The 16,025-nt window shown below is 42.9% G+C and overlaps 1 protein-coding gene and 1 non-coding gene across 2 annotated transcripts in view; one reads left to right on the top strand and one right to left on the bottom strand.

The window, feature by feature from the left end:
• Nucleotides 1-738: 738 nt before the first annotated feature.
• Nucleotides 739-871, bottom strand: LOC121448962. Its single transcript, XR_005974431.1, has one exon. It is a non-coding gene; the product is annotated as a small nucleolar RNA SNORA55 (small nucleolar RNA).
• A 5,062-nt stretch (nt 872-5,933) lies between these two features.
• The window catches only part of Psmb2 (proteasome 20S subunit beta 2), a 29,928-nt gene continuing 19,836 nt past the window's right edge, over nt 5,934-16,025 (top strand). Inside the window, exons 1-3 of the mRNA XM_041652419.1 lie at nt 5,934-6,132; nt 11,851-11,973; nt 13,148-13,218. Coding sequence (XP_041508353.1) covers nt 6,042-6,132; nt 11,851-11,973; nt 13,148-13,218 — 285 coding nt within the window. The 5' untranslated portion in view covers nt 5,934-6,041. The remainder of the gene's footprint in view (nt 6,133-11,850; nt 11,974-13,147; nt 13,219-16,025) is intronic.

Genomic DNA, 16,025 nt, shown 5'->3' with positions numbered 1-16,025 from the left:
GTTTTACCTGTCCTCTGAGCCTTTGCCCACAGTGTTCTTCAAGACCAACAACTATGTAGCCACAGCCACCGACTTGTACAGTCTTTCTAAAGAGCCAATCACTGGTCACTTCCCTTAACTGGAAAGGTTACTGGTGCTCTTCCTGGTATGTGTGCATGTGGCACCATGGGCCCCTGAAAGCCAACATGTGTATCAACTCAACAGTGTTCTACCCGTGGAACAGACCAACAGGATGTGGAGAACAGTTGCCTGCCATCATCTTGAAAACAGTACCTAGAAGTTTAAGATACATGTCTGTGCTCCTTCCTGTATAGACAAGCAGGGACATGCTGCATCCCCTGCACTGGTGAGGGCCAGTCAAGGGCATATGATCAGTTCCTTGATGTGAATGGTACAGGCTTTGCCCCACATCCCTACCATGGGGGAAACTAAGAGCCAGAGCTGCCAAATCTTATTAGCTACCCTGCCGTCTTTCTCACCACCTAAAGACCTTGTGACAACTGCAGTGCCTCTAACGAGCAGCATAGTGTCTCTGGCAGGCCACCTGCCCCATTCTGTCTCCCTCCGCAAGTGCCAAGAACATGCAGCGGACCCTGACCATTAAAGGTTCTCATTGGAGCCTGCTAACTTAATTACCCCGACCATTAAATAAAGCAAATGATGCACAAACCCTGGGGAAACACCTACTCCCTTTTCTTAGTTCCCAGCATCTCCCAAACGCCCTCACTGCCCAGGAGGAAGCGTGCCAGAGCTGTAGTGTCGGGCTCCAGGACAAATGGAAACCGACCCGTCTGGGTCTTCTCTGCTCTACTGTGGTACTGTCTGTCCCCAGACCAGCACATGCACCAACACACCTAGCTGACTAGAGTTCTTGAGGCCATTTGAGGCACTGTTTGTGTGTGGTTCTTGAAGATGGCCATGTCCGCACCAAAACCTGACTTCTAAACTTCCTAAGCCATTCTACACTTTGATTGGAGGAAAGTTTCTTTCCGGCTCGTAGTGAGTCACCACAGTTGAGGCCTTTCTCTTACAAAATTACATTTATTTATTATGTTTTTGTTTTGTTTTTTGGTTTTTCGAGACAGGGTTTCTCTGTAGCTTTGGTTCCTGTCCTGGAACTAGCTCTTGTAGATCAGGCTGGTCTCGAACTCACAGAGATCCGCCTGCCTCTGCCTCCCGAGTGCTGGGATTAAAGGCGTGCGCCACCACCGCCCGGCTACATTTATTTATTATGTAGTATGTACGTGACACACACACACATGCGACTGCGCACTTGTGAAAGTCAGGACAATCAGAGGGATTAAGTCTTCTCTTTATTCCATGTGGATTCTGGAGAACCCGCTCAGGTTGTCACTGAGCTACGGTGTGCCTGCCCTCTTTGCCTGTCCCTCTGTCTGTACATGTACAGGTGCACATGTGCAGGTTCACATGCCCACGTGTACATATGCACATGGCGGTCAGGGGCTAGCCTCAGACACTATCCCTTGGGTTCTGTTCTTCATGCACTGTCCACTCCTTTCCCAAGAGCTCATCAAGCAAACCAGGCTGGCTGTACAGTGAGCCCCGGGGATTCACCATCTCCGTTTCCCCAGTCCTGGGACAACGCACACACCACTCCACCCAGCTTTTTCACATGAAGACTGGGGATTGAGCTCATGATTGGAACACAGCCTACCCAAGCTGCAGTCTCCAAGTCCAAACCAACGCACATGAGCATGCGCAACAGGTACTTCCGTCCCTGAGCCTCCTTAAGGCTTGCTGATATACCCAGAGACTGCTGACACAGACATTCCTACTGGAGATGCCAGTGAAGAAAGGACAACGTAGCAGAGTCTCTCTGAGCCAATGGGACCTTGGGAGTGGGTATAAGAGGCCTGCCCATATCTTCAATAAGCGAGTGGGTTTTGGTGTCACCTGATTCCTGGAGTCTATGTCGTTGACTCTGTGCCTTCTCACCCCCCTTCCACAAGGGGTGTCCATGTAGGGCAGCCCCCAACACCCTGTCATGATAATTTAGGTCTTAAAAGCCCATTTTTTCATTCTTTTTTTTCCTGTTTTTTTTCATACTTTATTTTTATTTTATGTGCATTGGTGTTTTGCCTGCATGGATGTCTGTGTGAGGGTGTCAGAACCGCTGGAACTGGAGCTACAGGAGGTTGTGAGCTGCCATGTGGGTTCTGGGAATTGAACTTGACTCCTCTGGAAGAACAGCCAGTGCCACTGAGCCATCTCTTCAGTCCCAAGCCCGTTTTTTTTTTTTTTCTTCTGAACTAACAAGAAATTAAGGCCTCTCTAGGGACTGAAATCTAGACGGGATTTCAAAAGTCTTGGAGAGGAGTGAAGCATCCACTGAAGAGATTGTGTATATGTACACAATATATATACATTATATATAATTATGTATATGTATTATATAAACATTTATGTGTATATATGTGCATATATGTAATGTGTGTATCAGATCTTCCTATTCAAAGTTCTGCTTCTTCTTGAATGAATGAATGAATAAATATTAATATGTGCAAAGGGAAATATAAAAGATACAAGCATTTTGTGGATGGTTATTTTTGATGAAAGGAGATATTTAGCGAGTTACATGTGAGCATATAGTTACAGCATAACTATGTAATTTTAGCAATTAAAAATACAATTGTGTGCATGTGTCACAGAGAGAGGAGGGGGTTTCAGTGGGGTTTTATCTAGTGATGCTTAAGAAAAGAATTCTTTGGGAATGATGGATGTAGTTGTATTCAGAGAGATGGTTGGCTTAATGAGCTCACTTGGCCCTGGCACACATCCTATGATAGATAGACTGTCCCAGACTCCTCAGGCTCTGTGAACCCTCACGGGCAGAGACTTGGAAGAAGATTCAGAACAAAGTAATTACTAGAATTTCTGCAGAGACAGGGAATCCCATAGTTGTTTTTGGAGATAGAATTGCAACTTACTCTCTGTCTCCCATGAAGTCATATGAGGACTCAGTTGCAGATGTCAGAACCTAGTCTTGAGGCAATTACCCCCCCCCTTTTTTTTTAAAGAGGTGGCTGTTTTCTTTTTAACTAAATCCTTTTGTAGTGGCACATGCCTGTAATCCCAGCACTTGGGAGGTAGAGGCAAGAGGCTCAGGAGAATTCGAAATCACCCTCAGCTATACAGTGAGTTCAAAGCCATCTGGAGCTCCATAAGATGCTGTCTCACGTAATTAATTACAAGTAATTAGGTGTAGCCGGGTGGCGATGGTGCACACCTTTAATCCCAGCACTCGGGAGGCAGAGGCAGGCGGATCTCTGTGAGTTCGAGGCCAGCCTGGTCTACTACAAGAGCTAGTTCCAGGACAGGCCCCAATGCTACAAACCTGTTTCAAATAAACCAAAACAGACAAGCCAAAAAAAAAAAAAAAAACCCAAGAAAGTAGGTGTGCTGTAACTCAGTGGTAAAGTGTATGTTTCACATAGAAAGAAAGGAAGGTCAGGAAGGCCCTGGTTTTAATCCCTAGCATACACATGCAATAACATGTTGGTTATTTTTTACTCTTTACTCTTTATGCTTTTGGGGGGTCCCACCACCCAGCTCCCAAATAAATCACACACGAAGGCTTATTCTTGGTTCTGAGTGCCTGGTCTTAGCTTGGCTTGTTTCTTGCCAGCTTTTCTTAACTTAAATTGTCCCATCTATCTTTAGCCTCGGGCTTTTCTCTTTCTCTATTCCTGTATACCTTTTCTTTCCTTCTTACTCCGTGTCTGGCTGGGTGGTTGGCCTCTGAAGTCCCCCTCCTTCCTCTCTCATTCCCCGATCTCTCTTTTCTCCAGATTTCTCCTTCTATTTATCCTCTCTGCCTGCCAATCCTGCCTATTTCTCTCTCCTGCCTCGCTATTGTCTGTTCAGCTCTTTATTAGACCATCAGGTGTTTTAGACAGGCACAGTAACACAGCTTCACAGAGTTAAACAAATGCAACGTAAACAAAAGTAACACAGCTTAAAATAATGTTCCCCAACACATATACCCAAACATGCACACAGAGATACAAGTAACACTTGAGAATGATAAAACATTCAAACAAAACAGATGCATGTACAATAAAAAGTGATCTAGACATAGTGGAGCGTGTGTACAATCCCAGAATCCAGGATGGACAGAGGAGGATTCTGGCAGATTCAAGGGAAAATTTTTTCCCTTTAAATCACATACACTAAATGATTGTATATGACTGACCTTAAAATATTCCTAAATATTTTCCACGCCTAGGCGAAAATTCCTCTTTTATAAAATGGCATCTGAGTACAAATAAGAAAGCAATTTCGTTTTCAGTTAAATGAAATATATCTCACACTATAGGGCAATTCATTTTCATCTTTTGTGTGTGTGTGTGTGTGTGTGTGTGAGAGAGAGAGAGAGAGAGAGAGAGAGAGAGAGAGAGAGAGAGTGAGTAAGTCCTCAGGCACATTCCAATTTTTGCTTTAAGACAGGGTATCTCATTCACCATACAGGCCAAATCAGCCAGCCTAAGAGCTCCCAGGGATCCTGTTGTCCCCACCTCTCATTTCCTCTGACTCAGCTCACAGACACATGGCCCCATGCCAGGCCTGTGGGTTCTGGGCCAAGGTCCTTGTGCATGCTTGTGAACTGCACCATCTCAATAGGACGCTGTATGCAGCTAGCACCATCTGTAACACAGCTCTTTGTAAACATGGAACTTGGTCCTCTTTTCATCATTGTCACAGTGGTGCAACACAACATACCTCTGTGCACAAATTCTGTGCACAAATGTCTCTGTGCAGACATTTATTCGGATAGATTTAATAGATAATGCTCATTTAATTTACTCTTACTATTTTTGTGGAGATGAACCCTGGAGTTTTAAATATGCTAGATATCCATTCTACTGCTGAGCGACACCCCAACTCCTTAATGTGTAATTTTTTTTTATTAAGGTATATCAATTGTATCAAGTCATGTTTCATTATGGCATCTCTATGTGTAGTTTAATTATAGTCACACCTCTATTACCCTTTCTTTCCTTAAAAGATTTATTTTTTTGGTGTTTTTGCCTGCATATATGTGTGTGCACCAAGTGTGTGCAGTGCCTGAAGAAGCCAAAGAGGTGTCTGAGTTACAGATAACCTTCCGTGAGTTATCATGTGGGTGCTGGAAATTGAACCCAGGTCTTTCGGAAAAGCAGCCAGTGTTCTTAAACATTGAGCTGTTTCTTAGTCCTTTCTATCTCCTATCTTACTCTTTCTCTTCAAGAAACTATTTTAAGTGGGACATGGTGGCCCAAGCCTTTAATATCTGCACTGGGGAAGCAGAGGCAGGCAGATCTCTATGAATTTGAGATTCCTCCTGGTCTACACAGTTTAAGCTAGTTCCAGGCCAATCAAGGCTACCCTGTCTCAAAAAAAAACAAACAAACAAATAAATATTTAAAATTTGATTTGTGTGTGTGTGAAGGTCAGAGGAAATCTTTGGGGAGTCAGTTCTCTTTCCGTGGGTTCGAGGAATTGAACTTTGGTCGTCAGGCTTGACTGACACGCCTCCTCCTCCTGCCTCACCCTACCCAATACTAGGATTTCCAGAGCGGACCACGACCAAGTAGTTTTTGTTTGCTCTATTTGTGAGGTTTGTTTCCCTATGTTGCCCCGGCTGGGGCCTAACTCCAGGGCTCAAAATGGTTTTTCTCCAATCTAGCTAGCAGGACAAGACTTCAGCCAGTTTACCGAGCAACGAAACAGAAACCTGAAGACCCACATGCGCTGGCACTTCTCACACAGGGCGCGGCTTTATCTTCGCACAGATTTTGGTAGATAAGGAAACCGAACATTGCATAACCCACAGGTACGTTATTAAATGACACCTGAACCACTTCACGCCGGGTCTCTGCTCTCTCGCGAGAGCTGACGTCATTGGTCCGCGCCACTGCCCGGGCTGTCGCGCGGTGTGCGTCACGCCCAGCTTCGTCCGGGTGTGCTGTCTCACTGGTGAGGCCGTGAACCCGGGAAGTCCTTCTCTCCGTAGACCCTGCTGCCTCACGCTTCGCGCCACCATGGAGTATCTCATCGGCATCCAGGGCCCCGACTATGTCCTCGTCGCCTCCGATCGGGTGGCCGCCACCAACATTGTCCAGATGAAGGACGGTGAGAAGAAGCAGAGGAGGCCCGGCGGGCCTGGGTGTAGGGGCAGTCGGCGGAAGTTGGAGAAGTGTAGGGTGAACCCCAGGACAGCTTGGAAGATGGAGCTCAGCCCTGCTCTGCCCTTCCAGCACGGCAGGATTTAGAACCGAGGAAGCTGGCAGACAAGTTTAGGACCCTGGCTGTGCTCTGGCCTTGCCCAGTTGCCGCTTGCTAAGTGAGAGTTTCCCAGGGTGGGGGATTCAGTTTGTAGGAGCTGAAGCGTGTGCTCGGTGCTAGGCTCCTCAGACCACCGAATTGCTGGTTAAGTTTCCGCGATCACTAGTATAGAGGCTAGTTTGCGGGCGCCCTAGGGTGGGATCCTGGGGAGAGTGAGACTGGGGCCAGACTATGGCGATTCCAGTTTGCTTCGGCTGTCTTCAGTTGCCCAGCTCAGATCCTCCTTCAGCTTTCACCTGCTGCTATGTTTTCCTTGTATTTAAATAGTTAATGCGAGCAGAGATGGTGTATTCTACTTGCTTTGCTTTTTGTACGTTATTTTTTCAGTGCTCAGATTTTCTTATCTCTCAACTAATAATGTTCAACATAAAACTTGTTGAGAGGATTATGTGTAAGAGTTTAGCACTGGACAAATACTTAACAAACAGAAGCATTTGTGTATCAGGTGTGTCCAGCCATAAGCACTATTATATCCCCTCTTTGTAGAGTTAGCTGGACACAATATTAAACAAACAAACAAAAACCTTTCCTAAGAAGATGTCAGAAAAGCTCAGTAAGGAAAGGTGCTTTTGGCCAGGCCTGCCTGTCTGAATTTGATTCCAGAGCCCAGATGGTAGAGAGTGAAACTGATTCACTGCGGGTTGTCTGCCTTCTGACCTCCACACCCCTTCTGTGATGCATGCGCAGAACAAGAAAGAGTCCCTAAATAAATACATACTTTTTAAATTATTAAAGAAAAAGTTCCTAAGCTTACAAGTGGCAGACCCAGGTAATAACCCAGAAACCTGTGTGACTTGGAACTGAGGCTACATACAGTTCGATGTGAAGTACAGTCCTGCTATGCGCAAGGTCCGGGTTCTGTTTTTAGCACTGCAAAAACAAGTTAGTAGACGGTTTGTGAAATATGATCCCTTTTACCCATAACTACTATACGCAGCTGCTGCTTTTATAGTGGCAATTGACCCACAAAATCTAAGAGTGTGTTTTCATAATTGATCATAGGCATGTTTAGAAGGTATTTTGCTTTTGTCCAGTGAATTAGAAATTCATTTAACAAATTTCGGACACTTCTGTGTACTTACTTTACAGTGCTAAGTGCTGAAAGGAGGCGGGGAAAGAATGCTGTGTAGTCCCTGTTTTAGAAGAAATTAGCAGAGTTGGGATGATGGCTGAGTAGCTGTGCAAGCATGCAGATCAGAATTTAAGTCTCAAGTACTCGCTTTTTTTTAAAAAAAGGCATACATGGCTGTGTGCCTCTAACCCCTGTTGGGAGCAACGAACATAGATCCTGGGAGTTCACTGGCCAGTCAGTCAAGCCCAAAGGGTGAGCTGCTTTGTGAAAATAAATACAGTGATGTCCTTTTCTGTCCTGGGCACAGGCAGGTGTACCCATGCACTCTTATGTGTATAGCACACACATACACACACATACACACACACACACACACACAGTAATTCAATACGAGATTTAGATATGTGTATATATAATTATAAAACAAGCCAGAAAGTGTTTGATTTGTCATGACGAAAGCCCTCAAACTTTGCGCTAGTAGGAAGAGGGGGCTGTTTTTAGGTAACAGTGGTGAGGGGGAGATTCTGGTTGTAGAGGTTAGGGAAAGCTTTGAAGGCAAATAGCAGTTAATCCTGGTCTCTGGAAGAAGTGTCGATGCTGGAGTCTCCTGAAGCGTATGATGGGAGGTGAAGCAGCACAGGTGACTGTGGCCGCTTTTACAGAGAAAAAGGCACCTGTCTGGTCGTGAGCCTGGAGCTCCCATCTGGGAAAACAGAAAGAACTCTATGAACTTTGCTTGAGCTCTGTTCTTTCTGAAGAACTTGAAGTCATACACCTGCAGTATGAATTGTTTCTCAAGAGACTTTATGAAATTTATGGTTAGTTTGTAGAAGTTCTGTTTGTAACCAGTCTCCTCACAGTCTGCTGTGAGGGTCAATTTGCCCGTTGCTTTGAAGAGTGAGGCTCTGAAGAGCAGGTGATTTTAGCATGAGGTGTGTGGGCAGAGCAGTCAGGGTGTCTTCTGTTTCATCACAGGGATAGTGAATGGCTTTGAGACGGAGAATGTGCTCCAGGCCCTTATCCATACTGTACTGGTAGTTGTTACAGGGGGTGCAGCTTCTTAGGTGAAACCTGCAGAAAAAAGCACAACAAGGAGAGCCAGGCGCAGTGTTTCCCTTTAATCCCATCCCATAGGAGGCAGAGTCAGGATGATCTCTAGCTGGAGACCACCCTGGTCTGCATAATGAATTCAAGGCTGTTGTAGGATTATGTTAATGAGACTCTGACTCTGTCTCAAAAAAAAAATCAAAGAAAAACCTAGGAAGTAAATACAAGATGCTTTTTGTGTGATAGAAGTATTACTAGTTAGTGTTAGATTAGGGGTTTTTTTTGTTATTTTTTTTTAAGTGCTTTTTTAAAAAATTTTTATTTTACATTCCAGCTACACTTCTCTCTCCCACCCATTTTTGTTTTTGGTGGTGGTAGTTTTTTGTGGGGGTGGGGGTTGGGGGAAGCTTGCTTTTTTAAGACAGCATTTCTCTGTGTAGCCCTGGCTGTCCTGGAACTCACTTTGTAATACCAGCTGACCTCGAACTCACAGAGATCCCCCTGCGTCTGCCTCCGGGGCACTGGGATTAAAGGCCTGTGCCACCACCTCCCAGTTTAGGCTGGCCAGTTTTTAGATTAACAATTTTAGGAGTAAGTCCTATGAATAGCCACAGAAAAGAAAAAAGTGTATGGAATAGAAAAGGATACATTTGAGCAAGTTCTTGAAAATGAGTTGGAAATGATTTCACTAAACTGGTGTGAAAAACTTAGGGTAGAGGGTTTAGAGTTGTCTGAGGGAATCTGTGTAGAGTAGGCACGAGTGATGAGCAGTAGTGATTTGGGGAGAGGCTTGTTTTGTCAATGCTTTTAGGGGAGGAGGGCTTTTTTGCTCTTTGAAATGGGGTCTTAACTATGTAGCCCTGGCTGGCCTGGTACTTCTCACGTAACCTAGCCTCCCAGGACTGGAGTTATAGGCATGTACCAAAATACAGGCTCAGAATCCTGCCAGGCCTTGTTTCTTCATCATGTTGCTCACTAGGAAGAGGACATCTTCCAAATGCCTGCTGGTGAAGCTAACTGGGTCAGCTCTCTGCTTGCTTGGATATGTAGTTAAGTTCATGCCTTTTTCTCTTGCCCTAAACAGAGTGCCTTTTTAAGTTACTCAGAGGTCTCCAGAAACTTGCTTTTCTGAATTCCCACAGCATATGTGATTTAGACTCTGTTGTCTAACACTAAGTGTAATAGTTTTCCTTACCTGTGACTTAGGCATTTGGAAGTGATAGTGTCACCACTTATGCATTTTTGGTAACTGTGTCTGGCCAGAATGCATGTCTGGTTGGGTCCTCTCAGTGTGCCCACGTGGCATTACATGCTTGTTCTCATCTGGCTGTCTGTGTGTGGGTCCTGTGAGTTTATTGAGGGTAAGAACGTCCTAGAGCTGTGCGGTGTCTTGTTCAGCCCTGTTCTGAAGGCTGTCCTTTGTGAACGTGAACATGCTCCCTGTTTAAGGTAAATTTGCCTGAATCACATTTCATAATTAACAGTTTACGGCCTAGAATCTTAGCCTTTTTGCTGAAATGTAAACTCACTCCCCAACAAGAACTACTTTGCTCCCCGATATTGTGTGTGCAGACATGTCACACACGTGTGCGGAAGTCATTTCTCTTCCTTCCTCTGTGTGGGTTCTGGGGATTGAATTCAGGGGGGCAAGTGCTTTTTTTACCCGCTGAGCCATGATGCTTATCCTTTCTTGCTTCTAAAAATAATGTAAACTTATTAAATTATGTTTTCTTACAAAGATGAAGCATGTTAAGTATAGAGATTTGGAAAATACTAATAAGCAAAAGAAGGAAATCAAAATTACTCATGTTTTTACCATTGTCAGGAACTTAGAATATCTACCCTTCTGGCCCTGTGCGTGCGTGCGTAAATGAATCTTCCTTTTATAACAACTTTACAAACTAACAGTCTTTGAATGTGTAGCAAGTGAAAAATTGTTTATTTGGGAGTTTTAAGGCAATTTAACATTGTCTATAGGCATATTTTATGTAGGATCTCCCCCCAGTCTAAAAATCCACATTGTTAGTGTCTACAACTCTCCAACACTTGTAAAGTATTTGATAGTTGCATTTGTTCCTTAAATCCTATTAAGAGATTTTGACATTTCAAAAGCTTTCATGCAGGAAAACATGTCTCCCAGGGGAGATTACTCAGCACTGTTAGAGAAATGGAAAGTGAAAGCAGGGGAAGATAGGAAGAGTTAAGCTCTCCTATGAAGCTGAGACTAAATACTGAGCTCTCTTCCCTAGGCAACAATTACAGCCTGATTAATTATTTATCTATTTAATCTGAATGAGTCTGGTTCAGCTAGATAAGGTTAGAGTAGTACGGTTTTTGTTAGGTATTTAGATAGCTCCCTGTTAGCGCGTTCCTTAAAGTTTCTTCTTTGGCAGCGACTTCTCTTTTTGTTTTGGAAGTGCAGTCGTTTACTTTGAGATTTGAAGTCTCCGCTGATTATTTTTTCTTGAAATGGTTCCTTAATTTGAACTGTAGAATCCATTCCTTTCACATTTTTTGTATGTTTATATAACATTTGGATTTGTAGTAACAGAACTTTGAGCCTAGTCTTGTGCCTCAAGATAATCACCGTAGTCTGGATTCCTTCAGTTTGCCTCACTCCCTCCCACCCCATTTTTCTATTCCTTGTATTTTAAATGTTCTTAAATTGTTTTTTTGTTGCTTGTTTGTTTTGTATTTTGAGATAGGGTCTCACTATGTAGTAATAATTGTCTTGTAGCATACCATGTAGAACAGGCAGGCGGGCTCCAGCTCACAGAGATCAGCTTACCTCTGCCTCTGGAGTACTGGGATTAAAGCATGTGACCCCATGTTAAGCTTAAATTTTATTGTTAAATTAATTAATTAATTGCTAGAGATTGGACTCAGCACACAGCATATGCTGTCTCACTCTGATACATCTATAGCCCGAAATTGTAATTAGAACAAAATAGTTATTTATTTTTATATGTATAGGTGCGTGTATGCACATGTATGCAGTGCCCCTAGAGGTCAAGAGAAGGTGTGGGATTCCCTGGAACTGAAGTTTCAAATGGTTGTGAATCCTAATGTCAGTGCTAGGAATCGAACCTGGGTTCTCTGAAAAGCAGCCAATGCTCTTTATTGCTGAGCCGTCTCTCCAACCCTGCCTTCCCCCACATTTTTTAAATGTTTTAAATAGTCTGCTTTCATATACAATTTTCAGTTGAAATTAACCTTAGTAAAATATGTAGTTAACCTGTTGGTTAGTGGAACTATTCTTATAATAATAATGGTTAGTAAATTATTCAGCTAGTAATTAGAAGGCCTGTTTATGGTTGCATATAATAAATGACTTTTTGTTTCTGTGGTGATGTTTTCTAATATGGATTTTTTTTTTCTTTGAGCAGATCATGACAAGATGTTTAAGATGAGTGAAAAAATCTTACTCCTCTGTGTTGGAGAGGCTGGAGACACTGTACAATTTGCAGAATATATCCAGAAAAACGTGCAGCTTTATAAGATGCGGAATGGTGGGTAAGACTTGGAGGGTAGCTTTGGCTGCTGCATTAGTTTTCTAGGGCCGCGTAACAAGGTTCCACAGACCAGGCAGTTTGAACAGCAGAATCCTTTCATATCTCAGGAGGCTACAGTGTGAGGTCAGGGAGTTAGCTGGATTGAATTCTTCTGAGTCCTTTTCGTTGACTTGTAGGTGGCCATCTTCCCTCTGTGCCTTTACATGACTTTCCCTCCGTGTTTCTGTCCAGATCTTCTCTCATGAGTACACCAGTCACATTGGACTGGGGCTGGAGAAATGGCTTAGTAGTTAAGAGCATTTGAGCTGCTCTTGCAGGGGATCTGATTGGTTCCAGTCCCACATGATGGTTTACAAATGTCTAGCACTTGAGGCAGAGGCAGGTGGGTCTCTGAGTTCAAGGACAACTAGGGCTGCACATAGAAACCATCTTAAAAAGCAAAAAGACAGAATATAGCTTTAGTTTAATTTTTATATGATCACATATGTAAAATGATTAGTTAACATCCATTCATACATTTTTTTAGGCAGTACATTTAGCATTATGTACCCACTTAAGTATTTTTGAAGATCTTACTAGTGTTAAACACTGTGCTTAATATGCTGGAAATTTATGGGTGATCAGGACTCAGAGCCTGCCATTCAGGAACCTAAAACATATGCTATTTGGGCTTACACATACTTAGTGTGAAGGGTCTGAGAGTGCTCCTGAAGACTGGTGCTGTTTCTTCAGCTGTCCTGGGAGGGGTCAACTGGATAAGATTAGGAAGAGTTGCTTGTTCCATGTGTTTTAGGTGCTAAACGTCAGTGCCTAAAAGAAAAATTGTGTTTGCAAGGCTAGCCTTTAAAGACCCTAAGTTACCCGGGTAAGTACAGTTTGGAAGATGGAGGTGGGATGATCAGGAGTTCAAGGCCATCCTCACCTGCAGCCTGACTTAAGAGACCCCATTTACACAAGATCATATTTTAGAAAACATAGGTAAATAAAAATGGCTTTTAACAATAGTCACAGTTAGAATATTGTGGTGGTGCACACCTGCAATCCTGGCACTTAGAGGCAGAAACAGGAGGAGCTCAAGTCTTTAAAAAGAAAGGGTATAGAGAAGTGATTTGGGTGGATGCTGTTGTTTTCTTCTGCTGCACTCAGATACGATTCTTTATGTATTGTACAGGCTATGAATTGTCCCCCACGGCAGCAGCTAATTTCACACGTCGAAACCTGGCTGACTGTCTTCGGAGTCGGGTAAGCAGTGCAGCTAGCGGCCTACCATAACAGCAGAAAGATAGGTGCTTTTATATTTCTTTTAGACATGAACGGTATTTTTGTCCCCTTTTTGGCTTTCCTGAAACCTTCCAATTGCTATTCATCCCTTTTTAATTCCCTTGGGTTTGTTTTCCTTTGTTACTGCTTTTTACTATCTAATTTTGTTGCTCGGGAGACTAACGAAGGTTATTGAATTCAAAGCTAGTTTGGTCTGTCTACATAGCTAGTTCTGGGTCAGCCCCAAAAATGTAGTGATAAGATGCCTTATTTTAGGAAGTAAATTAAAAGAACATTTTGGTTTTTTGTTTTCTTAATGTTTATTTTGTATGTGATGTGGGTATGGAGGTCAGAAAAAAGTTAGAGGAGTTGGTTCTCGCCTTCCAACTTTGTGGGTTGCAGGGATCAAGCTGCAGGGTTGACAGGCGTGAAGGCAGTTGTCTTGACCTGCTGAGCCTCTCACTGCCTCAAAAGAGAGGTGTACTGTTTGTTGTGATAAATTGCCCCATTCCCTGAGACTTAAAAAAAAGCAATTTTAGGCTCTTAGTATACAGCAGTTTATTTATTCTTTGCCCTTTACTGAAGGACATCTTTGTTGCTTCCAATTTGAGGCAGTTTGCATCTTGGATTTGTTTAGATGTTTTCAATTTTCTTGGTAAATACTAAGAAGTGTGATTGCTGGTTTGTGCAGTAATAATATGCTGATATTTGTTTGTTTGTTTGTGTATTTTGAGGCACTGTTTCTTTGTATAGTCTTAGCTGTCCTGGAACTAGCTCTGTAAACCAGGCTGGCCTTGATCTCATAGGGATCTGCCTGCCTCTGCCTCCCATCACCCCAAGTTAGAATATGGTGAATTTTGTAAGAAAGTGCCAAAAATTTTTGAGGTGTTCTTATTTTTGTTCAACTGTAGCTGAAGGTCCCTACATAGTAATGGAGGGAGGTAATCCCTAGCTTTCTGTGACTCTTCAGCCAAGCATGGGGAGTTGTCTTCTTTTTTTCTGGTCTTGTTCTGTAGCATTCTCTCTCTCATGTTAAAAGAGGCAAAGTTGACTTAGAGATTGAATGCTTAAGACTGTGTAGGGTGTGCCAAGGAAGTTCACACGTTTGCCAAAGGGTGTGTATTTTCTCCATAGGGACTAAGTAAATAGACTCTTACCATGTGATCTTACCCCCATGCCTATTTATTATCTATGATATCCAGATAACTTCCTAACCCCACAGGAGTGCCAGGAAAATGAATACTTGTAAATCATAATATTTAACATTCATATGACTTTTGCCCAAAGCATTTTGCTTAATAATTTAATCTACTCACTATTCCACTGAGACAGATAATAGTTGATTCTCTTGCTGATACTGTGAAAAGCATAAAGTGGCAGAGGGACTAGTTCAGGGCACACAGCAGGTCAGACAAATTGGCAGTAATTGTACCATAATTTGACTGTTTACCTTAAGGTCAACTCTTTGGTTCTTCAGTAGCAGTTTAGGGCATTCGTCTTTTGATGCTTTGGGTTCATCTACCTTCTTAAACTTAGTCACGTGTAATCAAAGCAAGTGTGGGTGTTAAGCTTTTTATATGCCTGCTTGCTGTTGGTTTTTTAAAAGATTTATTTTTAAAGCTGTATTTGTATGTCTGTGTATGAATATGTGCACATGACTGCATGCGCCTAAAGAGGTCAATGGCATTGGCTCACTCTGGAGCTGGAGCTCAATATAACAGGTTGTGAGCCTCCTGACATGGGTGTTGGGAGCAGTACAGACTCTTAACCATTGAGCCATCTTTCTAGACCTACTGTAGATCTTTAAAGCACTTTTATTTTCCAGTGCCCAATACCAGACCCCAAACATCTCCCTAAATAGAATCTGTCCCAGTGCTAGCTTTGACCAAGGGCTTTGCAATCTCAACGATCCAATATACAAATTTTTTTAACGTATGTGTTTTGCCTGCATGTATGTCTATATATAATATTTGTATAAGTGATCTTTTTTTTTTTTTTGGTTTTTCGAGACAGGGTTTCTCTGTGGCTTTGGAGCCTGTCCTGGAACTAGCTCTTGTAGACCAGGCTGGTCTCGAACTCACAGAGATCCGCCTGCCTCTGCCTCCGGAGTGCTGGGATTAAAGGCGTGCACCACCACCGCCCGGCCCAGTGATCATTATTTTTAAGAATAAGTCACAGACATAATGGATTGCAAGGTGAAGACAGATTTATGTGCATTATTTTTATCTGGGTGAAAAGTTAGGGATCTTTAATTTAATCTTTGAGGGAGAAGTGTGGGACAAAATTGGTTTCCTACCACCCAGAAGTGCCTGTGTTATGCAAGGAGTATGCCGTAGCTTCTTGTGTAGAATGTTCCTCTGACTTACCAAGCAGAACTGGAATAAGAATTCGAGCTTTGGGCACAATAATGGATTTACTGTTAAATGCTGCAGACATTGAATGAATTAAGCTCCTTTTAGAATTGAGATAAGAGTGGGAATTTGCTTCGTGAAAATGCAGTGCATCCATATAATCTTCTCTGCTAGCCGAAATGTTTGATGTTCTAAACAAATACTTATCCCTCGTGCACAATGACAGGGCGCTCTGGTATGTATTGACTGCCTCTGCCTGTGCTTCTTTGTTCTTCTAGTCCCTTTTCAGAGTGGATTCTAAAATAGGAATTTGTACTTTAGTTATTTAGAATTTTATTTTTAAGTATATATGGGTGTGCATGTGCGCATGTGTGTGTAGGTGCCTAGGTGGACAAGAAGAGGGCATTGGATTCCCTGGAGTTAGAGTTACAGGTGATC

The sequence above is a fragment of the Microtus oregoni genome, unplaced genomic scaffold (assembly GCF_018167655.1).
Source record: "Microtus oregoni isolate MIOR12 unplaced genomic scaffold, Mior012 000005F_ref0000423, whole genome shotgun sequence".
NCBI lineage: Eukaryota > Metazoa > Chordata > Mammalia > Rodentia > Cricetidae > Microtus > Microtus oregoni.
This window is presented reverse-complemented; position numbering and strand designations above follow the sequence as displayed.